Source organism: Dunckerocampus dactyliophorus, chromosome 20 (genome assembly GCF_027744805.1).
Source record: "Dunckerocampus dactyliophorus isolate RoL2022-P2 chromosome 20, RoL_Ddac_1.1, whole genome shotgun sequence".
NCBI classification, from domain to species: Eukaryota; Metazoa; Chordata; class Actinopteri; order Syngnathiformes; family Syngnathidae; genus Dunckerocampus; species Dunckerocampus dactyliophorus.
Window position 1 is genome coordinate 1,796,058 of NC_072838.1, and position 20,810 is coordinate 1,816,867.

Consider the following 20,810-nt stretch of genomic DNA (forward strand, 5'->3'; position numbering starts at 1 on the left):
CCTAACTTTAACTTTAACCCTTTAAGCGCAAAAGTCACAAAATTGCTACAAGCAACATTGCTGAATTTAAGAAGCCATTTCTGCAGATACGGTGCCTCATGTTAATACTTTAGACCAGGAGATGGCGGACATCTGTAACTTTAATCTGAGCAACATTTGTGGGCGTTTCTACAGTATACAATGTTTATACTGTATATTTCTAGACTTTCAAGCCCCTTGTGCGTGTGGCAGTGCGTCCGCTCGCCATGACAGTCCACACGCAGCATACGTGATACGTGAGACGATTCTTTGCTCAACCGTGTTCGAGGTAGCAGGAGGGGATGTGGTGGGTTGTCAAAACACTGCTAATGGGGGTGAAGCGGGAATGTAAAAAAAACCCCCCACTGGAATAGCGACATAAAAAATACACAGCTAATAAGATAGATATGACCTGAGAATATAATGACCTAAATGAATGACACTATTCACAGGCATAATAGATACTTTATATATACCTGTATACTGTATGTAATAATAGCAGTAATAATGGCGGTGCAGGCAGCAGTGGCGTTCAAGATCCCGCTGTAAATGATGATGATGATGGCTGGGTTTGCTTGAGAGATGAGGAAGTGTATCACAAGTTGATCAGACATTTTGATGTGCCGGTTTATGAGCTGGTATCGTAGAGACAGGTTGTCAAGAATCCTACAGTAACAAGGGACTTTTTTAGGAAAGGACTGGGTCCTGGGCATGACCGTAAAAGGCATCCGGCGACGAGGTCATGCAAGTGACTAGAGGAGAGTGACGCAACCTCTTAATTGTCGCATGCGTTCAGGTACATTCTGGCCCAGAATGTTAGCACCTGTCTAGGGTCCCAGCCAGGAGTGACTGGCGAGGATAGGAGTTGAAGGTAACTACTTGCCATCATATAACAACATGTATACCTGCTGATTATGATGCCATAACAAAACCATAGCCAACATTAAATACTATAAAGGCATGTATGGTTAACATGGGCAGACATAGAAGGGTTGTATGGCATAAAGGAGGAACACTCGATAATACAATTGTGCTTATGGCTGTGCAATTTAATATTATTACAGTAAGTCGGCCTCACCTTGTGAAAGGAGGATGTGTGTGTAGTAAAATGTACAGTACATATACAGTATGTATAAGCAATGGTTATAGAAGGATGGCTAGGCTCACTGGAGGGAAACATTAACTTCTTTTATGCTTGCTTAATGTGCAGCTATTATGAAGAACTACAGTTTTGAACACACGTTAGTTGAACCTTCACCTAGTTTAGCGTGATGGGACACGGACACATGGACACACACACACATGGACACACACACAAAAAGGGAAGCATTGTTTTGAGGAAGTTGCTTGTCGTGAGGAAATGCTGGGAAGGGGTTGAGAATACAGTCAAACCTGTCTTAGCGGCCACCTTTATAGAACGGCCACCTGCCTACAGCAGCCACTGAAAAATCCCCCCCAGCAAATGTACGTTATAGACCCTGTGTATAGCACTCACCTGTCCAACGCGGCCAGCAGCCACCAATTTTGTCTCCCTTGGTCAATATCTGACCGCATATAGCGGCCAAAATACCAACTCAAGTAGAAGCTTCATGTACAAAAAAGTTTTGTTTTTCAATCAATGAAGCCGTCGTGTGTAGACTTTAATTCCTGAGTCCTAGCTCAGTCACAATCATTCACAAGATCCACACAAACTGTAAAAAAGCCGTCTTCTTTTGAGCTTGCTATTTCCTGGTCAAACATGTAACTTTAAGAGCATTTGCACCAAAACATTACCGCAAAGTAGGCTGCAAACAGGACGTGCTCCCAGCGACGCTACAATAAAAAAAAAAAAACATACGCTTGCATGCATGCGGCAGCGGGAGCAAAACTGAGTTCGGTTGTACTTAATTGAAGTATTTTAGAATTTACTCACGTTATTTTTGATCAATCCCCATCCACAAATCCATCAAAGTCCTCATCTTCTGTATTCCAAACAAACAAAGCTGTCTTCTTTTCCGTTCGCTACTAGTCTGTTAACTTGTCAGTGTTATTCAGCTCCGAAGCAAAGAAGGAAACTTCTCCTGTTGCTTCTGCCAACTTTATTTATTGAACGCGGCCACCAGACAGCAGCTCAGAACACACACACATCTCTCAGCATCGTCTCTCCTTCCTGCTTGCCCACAAGGCAAAGGTTAAACAAGCCCCACTACATAGCTGTCCAGCCAATGCCTGTAACAAGTGACACCGTTTATTTCCTGGTGTGCACTGGTCAATACTGTAATGCCGCTTGTTGTGGGGAAGGAGAGACTCACGTCGCCGATGCACTTTAATGGCTTTATTAACAGCGGAGAACACTGCAGGACTTTACATCCACGCCAACATAAACACACTTCCCAACTCTCTCCAAACTCACAACTAGCACTGAGCCTAGCTCTCCTGCTCGGGACGCCCACCGTCACTTCCCGATGAACTAAAACTGTAATGACACTCTGCCGTATAAAAGGTAAAATATTAAAAACAAGCGTAAGACATTACTAGCACAGCTTGGTTCTGTGGGTCGTGGATATATTCTATCAGTTATTATTAAGCCTCTAGCTTCCTTTTAGTAGGTAAAAACCTTGGCTATGATTGCACTACATTGTCATGTAGACCTACAAAGTACACTTGGAAGAACAAGAGGTGAATAAATGTATTGCAACTGATGTGAAACTGATGAGGGGTAGGATTAAATAAGCTTGGCTTCTTCCTACTCCTTTTTGGACATGCAAAATTGTGAATTGTACTATGTGATGTGCTACTGTTTGACTCACATGCATGATCAGGATGAATTAAAACCATGAACCATGATAATAACAAGCCTAGTAGTGCTGTACAACTTTTATCCGCAGTCCGCTGTGCCCTCTACTGGTCAACATTATTATTATTTTTTCCCTTTTTTTTCCTCTCTACTGGTCAACATTCAAACTGGACACCAACCTGTCTACAGAGGCCACTTTTGCAGACTCCCTCTAGTGGCCGCTATAGACAAGTTTGACTGTATTTAAATTATTTCCAAAAAAAGGAGGAGAAGGTTGGAGCTATGACGCCAAAGGGTGAAAAGGTATAAAAACCGCACCCAAGATTATTCGGGGCTTCTTCTCCTTCTCCTTGAGAGGATGGTAGCGACCCATTTCTCATTTTTAACCACTTTGGACATTTCCGGTTGGGACATTTTTACAACAGTTGTTCATGTGTAACTGGAGCTCAACAACATTTTAAAAGACAAAGTAATGTATGATTTTCTTTTGTTTTACTGCTTTTTGCCCTTGCCAAATTTACTATTAAATTTCCTTCATTCATCTTTTCTGTTGTTTTTACGTCTTGTATGATAAAGGAGTAAGCTGTTTGTATAAGAAAATTCCTTTTGGGTTGTTCCGGTCACACTTTGATATAATAAACAGGTCCTTCTGATCGCTAACAGATTAGTAAAATACCCCAGGTCCATACCAAGTGCAACAAACCACTACGGAGGAAAGCGACTAAAAGTAGAGGGTCTAGCGCTGGGTACAATTTAAATATGGTTACTCCATTGTGCTTGGTCTGGATGTCACGGGGCCGCCTTTACATACTGTATGTCGTGAAAACCTGGGTAAGTGTCCTCCAACCTGACTTAAAAGCATCCTTTTTAACACAGGAGGCTTTAACCCTTTAAGCGGAAAAGTCAGAGAGGTAGGTGCGCCTGCTCAACACACAAAGGGGTAAGGGTCTTGCACCACCTGGTAACAAGGGTTTTAACACAGGCCAATATGAGGGAATGGAAATGTAAATTTCTCTTGGGGATGAAGTACAGTATCTATCTATCTACATGTACTGTATGTATATATTATGACATCATAACAATAAATCCGATAACATTAAAAATAGCTCTGAGAACCGGAAACAAAAAACATTCACTTTAAGAGGAAGGACGTTGAACCAAATGCGCCGCAATGAGGAGAAAAAACACCAATTGAGCACGCCTCATCAGCAAACCTTATCAGTCACCTGAAACGTCAGCGCCGCGGCTTTTGAACGTGCAAAAAGGTTTGCCAGAGACCTCTGTGGTGTCACACCGGCTGCTCAGAGCATGTGTCCCAATATAGTGCACCTTGCTGGGCCATGCCAGGTGGCTCCCTGCCCTCTATACTCTGGTTATCCTGATAGCACTGATGTGGTAGTAGTCATGTCATCATACTTCATTCGGACTAACCAACAGGTACAGTTGGTCAAATCCTAATTTGTTCCAGTCCTTACCTCCAAGTGCGCACACACACTACACTTAAATCTAAATTTAAAAAGCAGATTGTTATCGGTATCATATCGGTCTTGAGTAGCAAAAAGTTATCAGTATGGTTTTGAAAAAATAAAAAAATTATATCGTGCATCTCTAATTCAAATTGTGATATGCAGTAGGTCACTACTACTATTTTTATTGCAGGTCTGAATGATCTCACAACAGGCACAATAATAACATAATATTAATAATAATAATAATCGTAATAACAACACCGGCTAATACTGTGGCCGCAATCCAGCAAATACTCAACGCTGAACTTCCGACGTCACTTCCTTTCCACCGGTCCAGAACACATTTATTGCAACACACACAAGCACAAAAGTTGTATGTCTTAAATGGCTTATTTTCTCTGATTATATCTACTATATTGTTTTATAAGTGTAATATAAAAGTAATTGTGCACAAGTGGTGATGTAAGTGTAAAGGTGACTATAGGGGTGTTATTTCATGTCCAGAGGGCTCTAATAATGTCAAAACCGGTGCTAAACAGGTTTTCTATGCCCTAAGAATATATTCCATTTATAAATAAGGATTCCTACTTCACGGAAATGTACTTATCACGGCCGAGTCTGGAAGCAATTAACCACTGTATTGCTCTTAATGAGCATCAGGCGCTACTGTAGGCCCCTCCCGCACCCAAAAGCCCTCACAGGCAGCTCCGTTTTGTTTGTACAATTCTTAAAAAACAACAAAGAAGCAAAAAAGGAAAGCATAAAAGCAAAGTTCATTTGTAGTTGTAAACAGATTTGTTTTGCTTTTCATGTTTTTTTACCCACTTTTTGCAAATGCGTCACGGCCAATTATGCAAGTCTCTCACAGTGACATCCAGTGGAAGCACATCAGAATGCCTTTCACTCTGTCAGCTTTAGGTAAAGATTTATTTGACAACTCCTAAGGCTATAATAACGGTTCTGAGGAAGGTTAAGAGTCAGTGTTCCCATCAAGTGTAACAGGCTAACATTACTGTATTACCTACTTCACAGGCAATCCCTCATGAGAACCAGCAGTACAAAATAGAGTAGAGGAGCGCACCCACCCGTACATATGACACAAGCATACATCATCCAAACTATTCTCCTACAGATGGCCTCTGAAAAAGCTGCAGAAAACTTGACACTAGGTACTCAATGTGGACTCCAGAGGAAGGGTTCAAGAAAACATTATGTTTGTGTCATGGCGTATTTACCTGTCAAATATGGCCCCAACCTCAGCATTGTGCGCCCTGTGTATTCAATCACAATGTGTTATTACAGCGTATTATACAGTCACATTAGCTAGCATACTTGTCTGGTTTTGGCCCCTCAGGGATGCCTCTCTTATTAATCCACATTTAATTGAAGACCTTAGCGGAAGGATCTCAATTTTTTATTTTTGAGGATTTTAATCTGCTCGACCGACATTTGTTTGTTCTTAAAGTAAAAGTGCATTGTTTAAATTTTGCCCATCGTCCTCAATCTTCATGCGAGACGTGAACATACACGTCTGCTAAAACAGCTAAGAATGCACGTAATGGGACGCACCTATTCCACCTGTAAAGCCTTAAAAAAAAAAAAAACTCCAAAAAGCTCCAACACCGCTCCATTTCAATAGTGTGAGCTGCATATTAACCAAGCTATAGCAACATTGTTATCATTGTTATTAACATTCTCATGCCCAAGAACTACATTAAAGGCATAGTGACACCTCGCCACACCCCACTGGCTAGCTACGAGCCAGCTAGCAACTAGCTTCACTATTCACTCAATCACAATGCCTCAGGCCGTCACTGCTGCTGTGTTTTGGAGTTTGGAAAAGTTAACGCTAGATGTAGCATTGTTGGAACTGGGCATAAATTAACCAGCAATATAATTATCACGCATATATCGTAGTAGCGTTAAAGTGGGTTGCCCTGTAGGAATGTCTGTTATAGCGGTGACCCAGCAACAGAGAAGGTGGCGACTCACGGCGCCACGGTGTCTGCTGACTCCAAGGATGCAGTCGCATACTAACCAATGTCCTTCGAGGCTGTGCTGAAATGTGCTTCATACCACACATGTATTACTGATAACTGCCACAGAGACGCATTCACATAGAAAAAACAAGTACAGCTGTGCAGCTGGGTTGCTCATCCCATCCCTTAGAGTTGCACAACCTTGTAGATAGGGAATAGCCAAATAAAAAGAGAGCTCAGAGAACGTATCCAGAGCGGTTTGGGAAGGCAACTCTGGTGCGTCCCTTCGTTCTCCTCGCGAGTAAAAAGATACGCTTGTCGTCTTGTCTCTTCTGTAATTTTGCTGTGTTTTACAAGTGTCACAGGAGTTTGAACGTGACAAGCATTCCTTTCTATGTTGCTATGTGAAATCACTGCACCAAAATAGTGTAAGTATGACATGTTATCTTGAATGTACCTGTTACTACATGCTAACAGAATGGATAGAAAACCATAAAACCTTGTTGGGGCTTTTTGGAGGTGTTTTAATAGGCGGAATAGGTGTGTCCCATTATGTGTATTAATGACCTACCTTTTATCTATTTTTATATATTTAGAACCCACACAAAAGAGAAAGACGTGTGTTCATGTCTCACATGAGGATTGTGGATGATGGGCAAAATTCCAAAATGGTGCACTTTTCCTTTTAAAAGACCCTTTCTTCAATAGGTTAATACAGAATAGTCAAACCCTAAAACAGAAACTGGGGTGTCACTAAACTGGATATTACGCATGGCAAAAAAATTAGAAGTACATTTACACACAAAGAGAACATTTGCACTTATGATACACAAACAATGTTAGATGTTTGTCCAGTTTGTGTGTTTTGTCTTCCTGCCAATTTTCAATAGGATGACAGCAAGGGTGTCCAAAGCACGGCCCCAGGTGCCATTTTTGGGCTGCAGTTCTCAGCATATTCTAAAAATAAAATTAACTCATTATTGATGGGATATGTACTGTATATTAGGGGTATCATGAGACACTCAGTTCACAAGATGAGACCATACACGTCTACAAAAACAAGGCGAGATTTTAACTTTACTTTCCAGAAAAGTACAATGAAAAAATATGTGACACGATATTGCAATCTAAGAATTACATGACTTTAGGACTGACAAAGGGGCTCATTGCGTTCGTCATTCTTAGGTGCTAAAAGTAATGCACAGAGTGAAGCCTCTTACTGCCTGTTTGGAGGAAAACAGACACGCATGCACATGGCAATAGACTGAGGCTGGCACAATGATCCAGTTAATTGTCATGTATTTTGTTATGAACTTATTTATTTTTCATCATCCCAGGCCTCGTGCCCACATTTTTTTCTGATCGAGAAATGTTGAGATCTTGTGACACCCCTAAGTTATATTAGATATTACACTTATTTGCTTTGTCACTTATAACCAACCTCATATCCTTCAATTTTTGGTGGAAAAGGTTTGGACACCCCTGATTTACAGGACAAGGATTTCATTATGATTCCATGTAAACTACAATCCCTGGCAAAAATGATGGAATCACCAGTCTTGGAGGACGTTCATTCAACTGTTTAATTTTGTAGAAAAAAGGCAGATCACAGACAAGATGCAAATGGAAACTTTTTAACATTCTTAGAGCCCTCTGGACATGAAATAACACCCCTATAGTCACCTTTACACTTACATCACCACTTATGCACAATTACTTTTATATTACACTTATAAAACAATATAGTAGATATAATCAGAGAAAATAAGCCATTTAAGACATACAACTTTTGTGCTTGTGTGTGTTGCAATAAATGTGTTCTGGACCGGTGGAAAGGAAGTGACGTCGGAAGTTCAGCGTTGAGTATTTGCTGGATTGCGGCCACAGTATTAGCCGGTGTTATTACGATTATTATTATTATTATTAATATTATGTTATAATTATTGTGCCTGTTGTGAGATCATTCAAACCTGCAATAAAAGTAGTAGTAGTGACCTTCATAAATGTCATTGAACGGCACCAAACAAGAGCTCCGGCATCATCAGCTTGCCCAATGCAGATTCACGATTCATCACCGAATATGACTTTCATCCAGTCATCCACAGTCCACCATTGCTTTTACTTAACACACTGTAACCTTGTTTTTTTGTCTGTTTGGGTGTTAATGATGGCTTTGGTTTAGCTTTTCTGTATGTAAATCCATTTCCTTTAGGTGCTTTCTTACAGTTCGCTCACAGTTTCCTCCCACTTATTCCTCGTTTGTTTTGCTGTGTATTTTGTCTTTTCAAGACATATTGCTGTAAGTTTTCTGTCTTGACGCTTTGATGTCTTCCTTGGTCTAACAGTATGTTTGCCTTTAACAGCCTTTCCATGTTGTTTATTCTTGGTCCAGGTTTTAGGTGCAGCTGACTGTGAATAACCAACATCTTTTGCAACATTGCGTGATCATTTACCTTCATTAACAAGACTGAAAATCCTTTCTCTTGTTTCAAGTGACATCTGATGCTGGAGCCATGATTCATGTCAGTCCACCTGGTGCAACAGCTCTCCAAGGTGTGAGCATCCCTTTTTAACTGCAGACGAGCCAGCAGATCTTATCTGATGCAGGTGTTTTGGGAATAAAAATGTACAGGGTGCTTACATAATTTTTTCCTCAGAATTAAGGGATTCCATAATTTTATCCCTCTACTTGGTCTAAAAAAGGAACTGTTACCAACTACCACCATTTATTTTCTTCATTTCTTTTAGTATTTCTGAGAGCCAGAAAGTTGCCATTTGAAATGACTCTAGTTCTGTGTCACGTCTGTTTTTTTTTCTACAAAATAAAAGAACTGAATGAACATCCTCCGAGACTGGCGATTCCATAATTTTTGTACTAACTTCAAACATACCAAACCCGTTTATTCGAGAAACTTTGTCAGTACATGACCTCACATATTTTAGAGATGAAAAGGTAGTTTTCAAAATGGTTGGACGGAGTGAGAAAATTGCTGTGTAATTAACAGTGACGTGACACATTGTGATTGAATATGCAATGTTATCTGCAGTGTCTTTCAGGCCAGTGATGAATGGATTAACTCTACAGATGTCAATAAATCATGGCAGTGAATAGTTGATTCAGAAGGAACACCTCAGACCAGCCAGACACTTTTGACAATAATGTCTTACACATGAGGTTAGTAAACACTGGGCAGCCATGATTGAATTACTTCCAGTTGCAAAGGGTGCCTCATTATTGTGTATGTGTGCGCTCATGCACATCGATGCACATCCAGTATGTATTAGTCACCAGCCTCCCAGCATGCGCACACCCCTGAAAGCAGCAGCCAAAAGAACAAAGTGGGTGCAGCCCCGTCACCGCAGTTGTCACATGAGGTCACGAGTCACATGATCCACGCAACAGCAAAGCGAAATGGAGCGTGAAGCCATCAGAGGGTATGTGTTTGCCCTCAAGGCGGATGTGGATCTTCATGAACGGATGTACCTGCTGGATTCCCGGTGTACTAGATTATATGCTACTATGGTTCTTATGTAACATCCATCACATAAACCCAAACGTGTACGTGGACTTATCATGAAGATAGACAAATTGTGAGGGGTACCTGTCAAAGATGGCTCCCACTCCAGCACTGTGAGCACTGTTCCTGTGTACGTGGAGGCCCGTGGCCAGTAAGATCCCGTCCTTCACTGAGATGGAGCGATGGGAGAAGGACGCGATCAGGAGCTCGTTCCAACCTGTCAATGGGATTTTTTTTACGGTTTAATCTTTTACAAGTCAGTCATTTTCGACACTTGTTTACGAGGACTTGACACTGCGTCAGTGAACAAGCAGCAACTTGTTTCAGTGCAGTTTGATCCTCACCAAAATAATTAGATACCGATATCTCGATATAAGGGGTGTCACGAGCCAGTCTGGTGATATGAGATTTTAACATTTCTCTTAAGAAAAGTACAATGAAAAAATAGATATAGAAATTTATTTATATATATATATATATATATATATATATATATATATACACACACACACACACACACACACACACACACACACACATATACAGTATATACAGTACACTGCTCAAAAAAAATTAGAGGAACACTTGGAAAACACATCATATCTAAACTGGGGGAAAATGATGTTGAATATGTTTCCTGATAATAAGTGGGTGATGTATTAGTAACAAAATGATGCCACATCATTTGATAGAAATGAAAATGATCACCCTATAGAGGGGGGAAATCAAAGACACCCCACAAATGAAAGTGAAAAAATGATGCAGCACACTGGTCCATTTTGCTAAAATGTCATTGTAGCAACTCAAAATGATTCTCAGTAGTTTGTGTGGCCCCCACGTGCTTGTACGCATGCCTGACAACGTGGGGGCATGCTCCTAATGAGACTACGGATGGTGTCCTGGGGGATCTCCTCCCAGATCTGGACCAGGGCATCACTGCGGTACCTAGACGCATGGAGGAGATTCCAGGAGACAGGTAGTTACTCCAGGAGAGCTGGACAGGGCCGTAGAAGGTCCTTCAACCCTCAGCAGGATCGGTATCTGCTCCTTTGTGCAAGGAGGAACAGGATGAGCACTGCCAGAGCCCTACAAAATGACCTCCAGCAGGCCACTGGTGTGAATGTTTCTGACCAAACAATCAGAAACAGGCTCCATGAGGGTGGCCTGAGGGCCCGACGTCCTGCAGTGGGCCCTGTGCCCACTGCCCAGCACTGTAGAGCTCGATTGGCATTTGCCATAGACCACCAGCATTGGCAACTACACCACTGGTGCCCTGTGCTCTTCCCTGATGAGAACAAGTTCAACCTGAGCACCTGCGACAGACGTGAAAGGGTCTGGAGATGCCGTGGAGAACGTTATGCTGCCTGCAACATCATTCAGCATGACCGGTTTGGTGGTGGGTCAGTGATGGTCTGGGGAGGCATATCCCTGGAAGGACGCACAGACCTCTACAGGTTAGATAACGGCACCCTGACTGCTATTAGGTATCGGGATGAAATCCTTGGACCCATTGACAGAACCTACGCTGGTGCAGTGGGACCTGGGTTCCTCCTGGTCCACGACAATGCCCGACCTCATGTGGCTAGTGTATGCAGGTAGTTCCTGGAGGATGAAGGAATTGATACCATTGACTGGCCCCCACGTTCACCTGACCTAAACCCAATAGAACACCTCTGGGACATTATGTTTAGGTCCAACCGGCGCCGCCAGGTTGCTCCTAAGACTGTCCAGGAGCTCATTGATGCCCTGGTCCAGATCTGGGAGGAGATCCCCCAGGACACCATCCGTAGTCTCATTAGGAGCATGCCCCCACGTTGTCAAGCATGCGTACAAGCACGTGGGGGCCACACAAACTACTGAGAATCATTTTGAGTTGCTACAATGACATTTTAGCATTTTCCCTCTTCTGGTCAACATTCAAACTGGACACCAACCTGTCTATAGAGGCCACTTTTTCAGACTCCCTCTAGTGGCCGCTATAGACAAGTTTGACTGTATTTAAATTATTTTCAAAAAAAGGAGCAGAAGGTTGGAGCTATGACGCCAAAGGGTGAAAAGGTATAAAAACCGCACCCAAGATTATTCGGGGCTTCTTCTCCTTGTGAGTCCCCGGGCTACGTAGCTGCATCTACCAAATTGACCAACCCTGTTACTTTGTTCTGCAAACAAAAAGAGCAAATCGCTCTCGCGTCAGAAGAAACACAGACTTTGCAAACTTAGAGCTAAACCAGCAAGGTGCAGTTTAGTGAAGAGAGGAAGTGCCTAGGGACATCGGAGATAGCCACACATAGATGCAGCTCCTTCTCTCCTTTTTTCCATGTGCAACGTAGAGCCTTGTTGGAGCCCAAAGAGGATGTATCAAATGCGCATTGACGAGTCTCACTTTTGGGATAAGGATTTTCCCACCAGCAGTGGATTGGACAATTTTTGTCTTTTTCCTTTTTATTTGGACGTTGTTGTGACATGTTTATTGTTCATGTTGGGAAGAGGCTGAGAGGGTGGTAGCGACCCATTTCTCATTCTTAACCACTTTGGACATTTCCGGTTGAGACATTTTTACAACAGTTGTTCATGTGTAACTGGAGCTCAACAACATTTTAAAAGACAAAGTAATGTATGATTTTCTTTTGTTTTACTGCTTTTTGCCCTTGCCAAATTCACTATCAAATTTCCGTCATTCCTTCATTTCCTTCGTCTTGTATGATAAAAGAGTAAGCTGTTTGTATAAGAAAATTCCTTTTGGGTTGTTCCGGTCACACCTTTGCTATAATAAACAGGTCCTTCTGATCGCTAACAGATTAGTAAAATACCCCAGGTCCATACCAAGTGCAACAAACCACTACGGAGGAAAGCGACTAAAAGTAGAGGGTCTAGCGCTGGGTACAATTTAAATATGGTTACTCCATTGTGCTTGGTCTGGATGTCACGGGGCCGCCTTTACATACTGTATGTCGTGAAAACCTGGGTGAGTTTCCTCCAACCTGACTTAAAAGCATCCTTTTTAACACAGGAGGCTTTAACCCTTTAAGCGGAGAAGTCAGAGAGGTAGGTGCGCCTGCTCAACACACGAAGGGGTAAGGAGTCTTGCACCACCTGGTAACAGGGGTTTTAACAAGGGATTTGACAAATTCTGAGCCTGGTGATGTTATAATATGCAAATTAGATGAGTAGATTTACTCCAATCACAAGCTTTGGGTCCTACTGAGGATTTTTCTCATTTACAGTACGCCTTCATCGCTAACCATTTTCAAGCTACAACCTTTTGAAATCGCAACGTCAAAACTGAAAATAACTCCGGCGCCCAAAGGGTTAAGAGGAAAACGGCACCTTTAATACCGCCACGTGGCTGACAGCACTCCTACTCCTTGCTAAACATGCCAGCATACGCTATGGTTGCGATCACGTGGGTTCTGCATGGTGGATAGAAGTGCTGGTGCTGAATCTGGAATGGACTGCTTGTATCAGAGTTCCACTATCAGACATGTTCGATGCAGGCGGATATAATCCAATACTGTTTTTTTTTGGCTGATATCAGACCAATATCCGATATCAATATCAGATGAGGACACCCCTAGCGACAATTAAGTGCAGTAATAAAACACACCTGCCCGTAGCAAGATAACCTGGTCGTCGAGGGCCAGCTCAGAGAAGTGTGGGATCCTCTTGGCCCACTCCACCAGGGTGAAGAGCTGCTTGTCTGCAGCCTGACAGATGTTTGTGACAGGATCGTTGGGCTGAGGAGGCACAGGAAGGAAGATGTTATCGTCACATACCTGCAGACGTGCATATCTGCATATCAACTCAACAAGGAGTTTAATTTCTTTTGCTGTGGGCGGCTACTCACAGAGCTTCCTCCAGAGCTTCCGTCAGTGTGCAGCTCAGTCTTCTGCTCCACGGCCACCTCAGCCTCCAAAATCTTTTCCACCGGCATCTCCTCGTTGATGGCGCTGGTGGACTCCACCTCACCTTCGCGCTCCTTGTTCCTCTGGCGCTCCTCTTGAACCGCTGGAGGGGAGGGGCGGGAAATTGAGGGTGAACACACGCAGCAAGCCAAGGGGAGGGAGGGAATAAACCAACGGAGGGGGTGAATGGCGGTGATGGTCAAGAGAGGTTGAACAGGCCGGGAACAAGAGCAGCAAGAAGCAGGAACAACATGAAGTTGTTAGGTCAGCAGGGTGGGAGTTGGGGGCAAAAAGAACAGAGGCCAAACTGATTTTCTCCAGAAACAAGCAAAAGCACAGAAGGGAGTCGTACGTAGAGAGTGGTGCATCCCTACACATCTGATGATTAAACTGGCTCGGAGCCAATCACACGCACACATGCTCGCGCAGCGTAGAGGCCTGTATTGCAATCACTACTCCTGACTAACTCTAAATAAATACAGTCGAAATAATGTTCTATATCAAAGTAGGCCTGTCACAGTAACAAATTTTGCCAGAGGATAACTGTCCTACAAATTCTTGCAGATAAGCAACTTTGTCATTTTGAGACCATTTTATCAATGATGTAATAATGATATGTAGCATATAATAATGCAAGTACACCGTATCAAAAGCAGTAAGCTTTCATTGTCAAGCGTATTTAATTGGTAGGCCTGTCACAATAACACATTTTGCTGGTTGATAATTATGCTATTATCGTCGATAAACGCCTCAGCAAGCGTTGGCTGTAGGGACGGAGGCTCTGCTGCACCTCCAGCGGTAGCTTTTTTTTTTTTTCCCCAGTTGTGAAAACTGAACGTGAAAACTGAACAGGATGGTGTTCAGGTGTGCATACAAGTCACTACTTTCAAAGAAATGCGACATATCGGTTCGCCACCTTGTTCATTCTGTTTAAAAGCAAAATATTCCCATACTGGGGCTGTTGCGTTTGCCTTAGAAACCATCGCTTCTGTGCCTTCATTCATGTTAGCATATGCTTTCTCACAGGGCTAATTTGGTGCTAGCTCTCTGAATCCACTCACTAGTGGCCCTGCCTCCGCAAAAAGGCTGAATGAGAGGACAGGAGGGTTCACTCTCTCTGTTCATTCCACTATAGAACCAATGCGCACAGACACGTGCCGCGTGAGCCCTCTTGGTCATCCAGCCTGTGCGACACAAAGAAACGAGCAGATGAAACACAAATGCAAACGTGCACGTCAATTTATCGAGGGCGTCATAATTCTCTGTTTTTTCTCTCTCCATTAATCGATGTATTGATTGTGACAGGCCTAAATAGGGGTGTCGCAAGATCTCGCGAGATTAAAATGTGACAAGATTTGTTGTTCAGAAAAAAAACGTCTTGTGGGCACCAAGCCTGGCTCGATAACATAACGAATTAATCACACAAAAAATGAAAATGAGCTGGATAATCAATATATTGCCATTTGCGTTTGCATCTGTTCCTCCAAACAGGCAGGAAGAGGATTCACTCTGTGCATTGGTTTCCGCAGCTTGGCACCTTTTTCCCACAAAACAACAGCATGAACGGAGTAAGCCCGTTTGTCAGTCACACAGTCTCTTTGTCTCGGTGGGTGGAGGCGGGGCTGCTAGCATACACACAGAGTGTAGAGGAGTGTAATGTAGAAATTATATTAGTAGATTGCAATAAAAGATCATATATTTTATTTAGATTTTTTCATTGTACTTTTCTAAAGTTAAAATCTCATCTCATCCTCATAGGCACAGTCCCGTGTATCGTCTCATGACATCCCTAGAATCTACACAGTGGGGCGCAAATGTAAAAGTCGAGCGACTCAACTACTGTATAAACCCTGCTAATGCATTTTTCAAAAGGCTGTGTAACGTCTGAGGCACACATTCCGGAAACAATATGTTGCCTATCGCTGACACTCCCTTGCTCTTCTCATTCACACACATGCACGCACCCGTACCCCCCGTCCTTACATCTGTCGTTCATCTTAGCCACTGCAGAGAGGGAGGGATGGGGGGAGGATGACAGGAAACAAAAGGAGGAGGAGGAGGAGAGGGGGAAAGGGGGTTAGTGTTTTCAAAGCTTAGCCACCCCCATCTCCCCCTCCAACACAACTCGCTTAAGCCCCCGCACAGCAGAAACATTAGGACAAACTTCCCAAATCGTCCTGCAAAACTCTCACCTCAACAACCTCATCAAGTAGTTTGAAGGCGTAAGGGAGACGCTCCGGACATTGCAACCTCCCTTCCTGCGGCTCGCTTACCTTCTCTCTTCATGCCCATGGCCAGGCACTTCTGGTAGCGGCAGTACTGGCAGCGGTTCCTCTGCCGCTTATCCACCATGCAGTCTTTATTGTCCCGGCAGGTGTAGGTCAGGTCTTTGCGCACCGTCCGCTTGAAGAAACCTTTGCAGCCCTCGCAGCTGTACACGCCGTAGTGCTTTCCTGGTGGGACGGCGTGCAAAAGGACACACTAAACATGTCTGCCAGCTACCAGTATGTTTTATGTCACGCACATCCTTGCTGACCCATGAAAACCTTGCGTGTCCACTGAGCGGGAGCTGCAAGATGCAAATCTTCGCTTTATGTTGCTCTCAGTTGTGTTAAAACAGGGGTGTCCAAAGTGCAGCCCGGGGGCCATTTGCGGGCTTGTGGCTGTTTTTTAATTGGCCCACGGCATATTCTAAAAACATAACAAGAAGACAAGAAAAAAACAGCAGTAGCAAAAATGAAAAAATCTGCAGTTATTTTACAAGAATAACGTCATAATATGAGGAAAAATAGCGTAATTTTTGTCGAGGGATGTGGGGTTTTTGGGTTTGGGGAAAAAATGATAATATTATGGGAATAAAGTAAAAATATTATGGGAATAAGGTCGTCATTACAGGGAAAAATTAAAATAAAATCGAATTGAGAAAAACAGCTGTAATTTTACGAGAAAGCCAAAATGGTTGAAAAAAAAAAAGTAATATTCTAACAAAAACACAATTTTACGAGAATAAAATTTGTCATTTTAGTAGCATAGAGTTGAAATACTGAAGAAAATAAAGACTTTTTAATAATAATAATAATAATAATAATATAATTCTCATAATATTATGAGAAACAAAACAAATTAAAGTTGGAATTTATGGAAATTTAGGTTGGGGAAAATGTCGACCGACGTGGCACCGATAACAGATAACTTTGTTATATCTACTTTTTCTAAATTTTGATTTAGGCATAGTTTGTGCACTCCTGGAGGTAAGACTGATGGGAACAAATTAGGATTTGACAATCTGTACCTGTTGATTGGTCCTAATGAAATATGATGACATGACTACTAGTACATCACTACTACCAGGAGAACCACAGTATAGACAAGGAGGAGCCACCTGCTGTGGCCCAGCAAGGTGCACTGTATTCGGGCACACGCTCCGAGCAGCCGCTGAGGCACTTTTCAAACGCTGCGGCACTGGCGTTTGAAAACAGCATTTGGTACAACTAGCATGCAAAACGCCCACATCGGAAGTGAGCTCAAGTTACGTCAGGCCGTTAACGTCACAGGCGGAAGAAAAAAGGAGCGCTTTATTTGCTCACCCGCAAAGTGTGTGTAATCTTGCCTCATTGGAGCGTTTTTTATTTATCTGGAGGTATTTTGAATCGTATTTATCAGTATGACATCCTAATTCCCTTACATCGGCCCGATAATTATCGATCTGAGTCTGCGTGTTATCGATCCGATAATTATCGCGCACCCCTCCAATAAAGTCAGAATATAATGTGAAGAAAATTTACAAAGATTATTTCAGAAGAATGTGGATATAAAACAGCAAAAAGTGGAAAAAATCTCAAAGAGCAAAGTTGATACTACTAATAGGCTTCTCCACCTGTACCACAACTCTGAGATGTGTTTTTTCGTGAAATATGTATAACATATGTATAGCATATGTAGATATGCTATATCTACATGTGGCGTTTCCAAAGCTGCATCCCTTCATTTTTCACAATGTGGCCCTCGCTGGAAAAAGTTTGGACACCCCTGCATTACAGTAAATGTGGAGTTGTTCATCCTTTGCAGCTTCCATTCTCCTGCAAAGACGTTCTATGAGATTCTGGCGTGTTTCTGTGGCGAATTTTGTCCTTTTGCGTGGTCAGAAGTCACTGATGTGTTGGGCCTGTTCTAGCTCCTCCATCAAACTTTCTCACAAAGTTCTCGTCTTGACTTTCAGACATCCACGTTGTGTCAAAAAGTCAATCCTAAAGTGGACACACGTGGTTTTCATGGGCACAGCGACGTCGCCTTGATGCTGACGAGAACAGAGATGAGGCCTAGTCACCAGACGATCGGTCTCCACAGATGGAACAAAGGCGTTTCTGGGAAAGCATCGGGCCGGGGCTGTGTGACGACAGCTGCTTCAATCCCAGCGGAGGTTTGACGTCATCCGAGCTGCTCACGGCGTGAAGCCCTGACATGGACACTGTCGAGTTTATCTGTACGGCAAGACGGAGGAGGATGACAACCAGAGGCGGTTGGGACAGGTTGCATGTAAACAAACATCTCCACGGTGGACGTAATTAAAATCCGCTCGCTTACTTGCGGGCTGCTGATGGGACCGTAGCCGACCGATGGCGTGCCGGGCAGGCAGGGGGAGCCCAGCGAGGAGCTGATGACAGAAAAGGGGGAGCCGATGCTACTGATGGGGCTGTTGACTCCGGCGCTGGTGATGGGAGGCAGGGAGGTCATGGAGGCCGCTGCTGACAGAGCCAGCGGAGGCGAGCGCTGGCCTGACGGGGGGGAGGACACGGATGAACTGTCCGGACTTCGTGAATCTGGTGACAAATGACAAAGCGGGACAGCACCACACTGCATCATCAAATGGAAGCTGACAACACTGCCGGACAGAATATTACACATTGCAGTCGACATTCTCCTGATATTTTGTCGTGTTATTCTCCAAAATGACTCGCCGAAGTAATTCCACTTCGTCGTAAGTCTAAATGAGCCTTGGAAAGCGGAAGACGACAGACTTATCCGCATGCGTTCTTTTTTCTTCTATAGTTTGCCGTGTCACGTGGCTCCGTCTGCGTGTCCGTTTACAGCACCCCGCGTAGGTGTGCCTTGTGCATTACATCCTCACCCAGGGATCCATTAACGTAACTATTTACTAATCCGGCACCGTGTGGACACAAATTTTTTTCAAACCGCCAAAAAAAATCCCAGGAACGTTTCCGTGTGGGCCAAGGGCCTTAGATGCTGGCCGTTTCAATGGAATACTGGAGCTAGGCTTCTTTCGTGTATTTTTATTAGTTGCACAGCTCACACGCTCCTGGCTAAAAACAAATATCCCTACCCCTTATTGTGCAACTGTCCTGAATGCAAAATGTGAAAACAATCAAGGAGAAAACACTGTCTTGGTTCTTACCTCTGCTGTCTCCCATGGTGCTGCTGGCTGCAGGACCGACCGGCCTTTGGACAAAGTCTGCAGCCCGCTGTCAAACTCAAGACCGCGGACTGGGGCCCGGGCCGGAGCTGCTTTGGGGGCAACCAAAAACGGCTCTGAAATGCCAACACACAAGAGAAGGGGCTCCATGAGCCATCACACGCGAACATCTACCATTAGACCACAGTTTCAGCAAAATGCCAACGTCACCCAAACGCTGATGTGTAGGGAATGTTCAAGGCAGTATCGAACGTGTGTATTTACCGTTGTTTGTCTTTTTGTGTGTATTATTTAAAGACTTTGAAATGCAGTCTTTAAATGCTGCTTGTCTCGTCCTGGCACGTCCAAGCTAACGTTTATAAAACACGGAAGCCATTCAAGCCGACAGACGAAGATTTGCGTTTTTGATTTGGCTCGGGGGGATAACAAAGATACAATCATTATTCCAGCGTTTAGGTGGAGCCCAGGCTGCAAACAGAACCTCGTCCTCACAAGACAGCCTTCACGTAGCCCGAAGCTAGCTAGCTAGCTAGCTAGCTCCTTTAACTGTCACCAAACTATTTCTATTAATTTCTACAAATATACATAGTCTGGTGTGTTTTTTTAGGCTAGGGCTAACGAACACCATGCACCGGGGATAATAATTTCCACAAACTGCATATTTATGCTCCAAAGTTGGCAAAACAAGCCAAGCTCAACTCTGCTAGCTTAGCAAGCAAGCTAGCTATCTAGCTAGCGTGGCTGCATGGAAATGCAGCGACAAAGCAAACCATTTAACTCATGTTTGCTTCTCCTGTACTGTACATTTAGCGCAAATAAATGTAGTGGAGATAAATGTGGATTACTGACAGTTAGCGGCGCGGCTTCCTCGCATGAATCGATGTAACGACGAGGCCCTGAGTGTCTTGTCTGTCTTCCCCCCTCACATACACTCAGTTTGGCCCGCAGACAGCCCTCCCTCCCCCGGCATCACAACATGGTGACGGTGCTGGAGGAGCGCTTGGCTGGCCGCTGTTGCGCTTTGACTCGCGTTGACGCGCAAACACACACACAAGCCACAGCGTGTGCGCGTGCACATGCGCAGACACAAACGAGAGGTCACGAGGTCAAGACAAGTTCAGCGCAGTTGCTGCAAAGATTACTATCGGACACTCAACAACATCAACAACTGCTGCCTTTGCATTTCATAACTTTTATTTTGATTTTTAATCACAATGAACAAATTAAAGGCAAAATCATTTCAAGTATCTGCATAAAAGTATCTGCATTGCCAGTATTGGCCCTGTATTGACTTTGGATTGCATTGGATCGACACCAAAATTTGCCGTATCGCCCACTCCTATTAGATTGTCCATTGTCACCCCTACTTGGTGTACCTAATGAATTGTCCAGTGAGTGTACTGTATTTATTTATATAACAGGGCTGTCCAAACCTTTCAAATCAAAAGCTTTTCTATTTATAGACAGCTCAAAGTTACAATAAAACTGTAATACAGTACTGCTATTTTTTTGTGACACCCTTATTTGGTACCACCCTCACAGAATATGCTATTATTTTGAAGGTGGGAAATGTTGTGGTGTGTGTTGAGGTGACTTGATGGTAGTTGTGGAGAGACGAGCGAGTGAATAAAAAACATGCCTCCTGCAGCTCCGCCTCCTGTGCTTTTGTCCACCCTGCACTCCCACAATATAAGTGGAAATCTTCATCTGCTCGGTT

At 43.5% G+C, this 20,810-nt stretch overlaps 1 protein-coding gene across 7 annotated transcripts in view; it reads right to left on the minus strand.

The window, feature by feature from the left end:
• The window catches only part of LOC129172844 (retinoic acid receptor RXR-beta-A), a 54,963-nt gene extending 34,856 nt beyond the window's left edge, over positions 1-20,107 (minus strand). For 3 of the 7 annotated variants that reach the window (XR_008567103.1, XR_008567104.1, XM_054762948.1), the window contains exons 1-10: positions 19,943-20,106; positions 19,076-19,209; positions 18,247-18,482; positions 17,990-18,143; positions 15,936-16,115; positions 15,646-15,666; positions 13,605-13,765; positions 13,365-13,494; positions 9,845-9,977; positions 5,499-5,534 (exon numbers count right to left, since the gene is read on the minus strand). Coding sequence is in view for 5 of the 7 variants with exons in the window: in XM_054762948.1 (XP_054618923.1) it covers positions 5,499-5,534; positions 9,845-9,977; positions 13,365-13,494; positions 13,605-13,765; positions 15,646-15,666; positions 15,936-16,115; positions 17,990-18,143; positions 18,247-18,482; positions 19,076-19,091 (1,067 nt within the window). In the remaining 2 variants the exon portion in view is untranslated. Of the gene's footprint in view, positions 1-5,498; positions 5,535-9,844; positions 9,978-13,364; positions 13,495-13,604; positions 13,766-15,645; positions 15,667-15,935; positions 16,116-17,989; positions 18,144-18,246; positions 18,483-19,075; positions 19,210-19,357 lie in introns of all 7 variants that reach the window. The other 4 variants (XM_054762949.1, XM_054762952.1, XM_054762951.1 and 1 more) reach the window with 4 other exon arrangements.
• Positions 20,108-20,810: the final 703 nt, after the last annotated feature.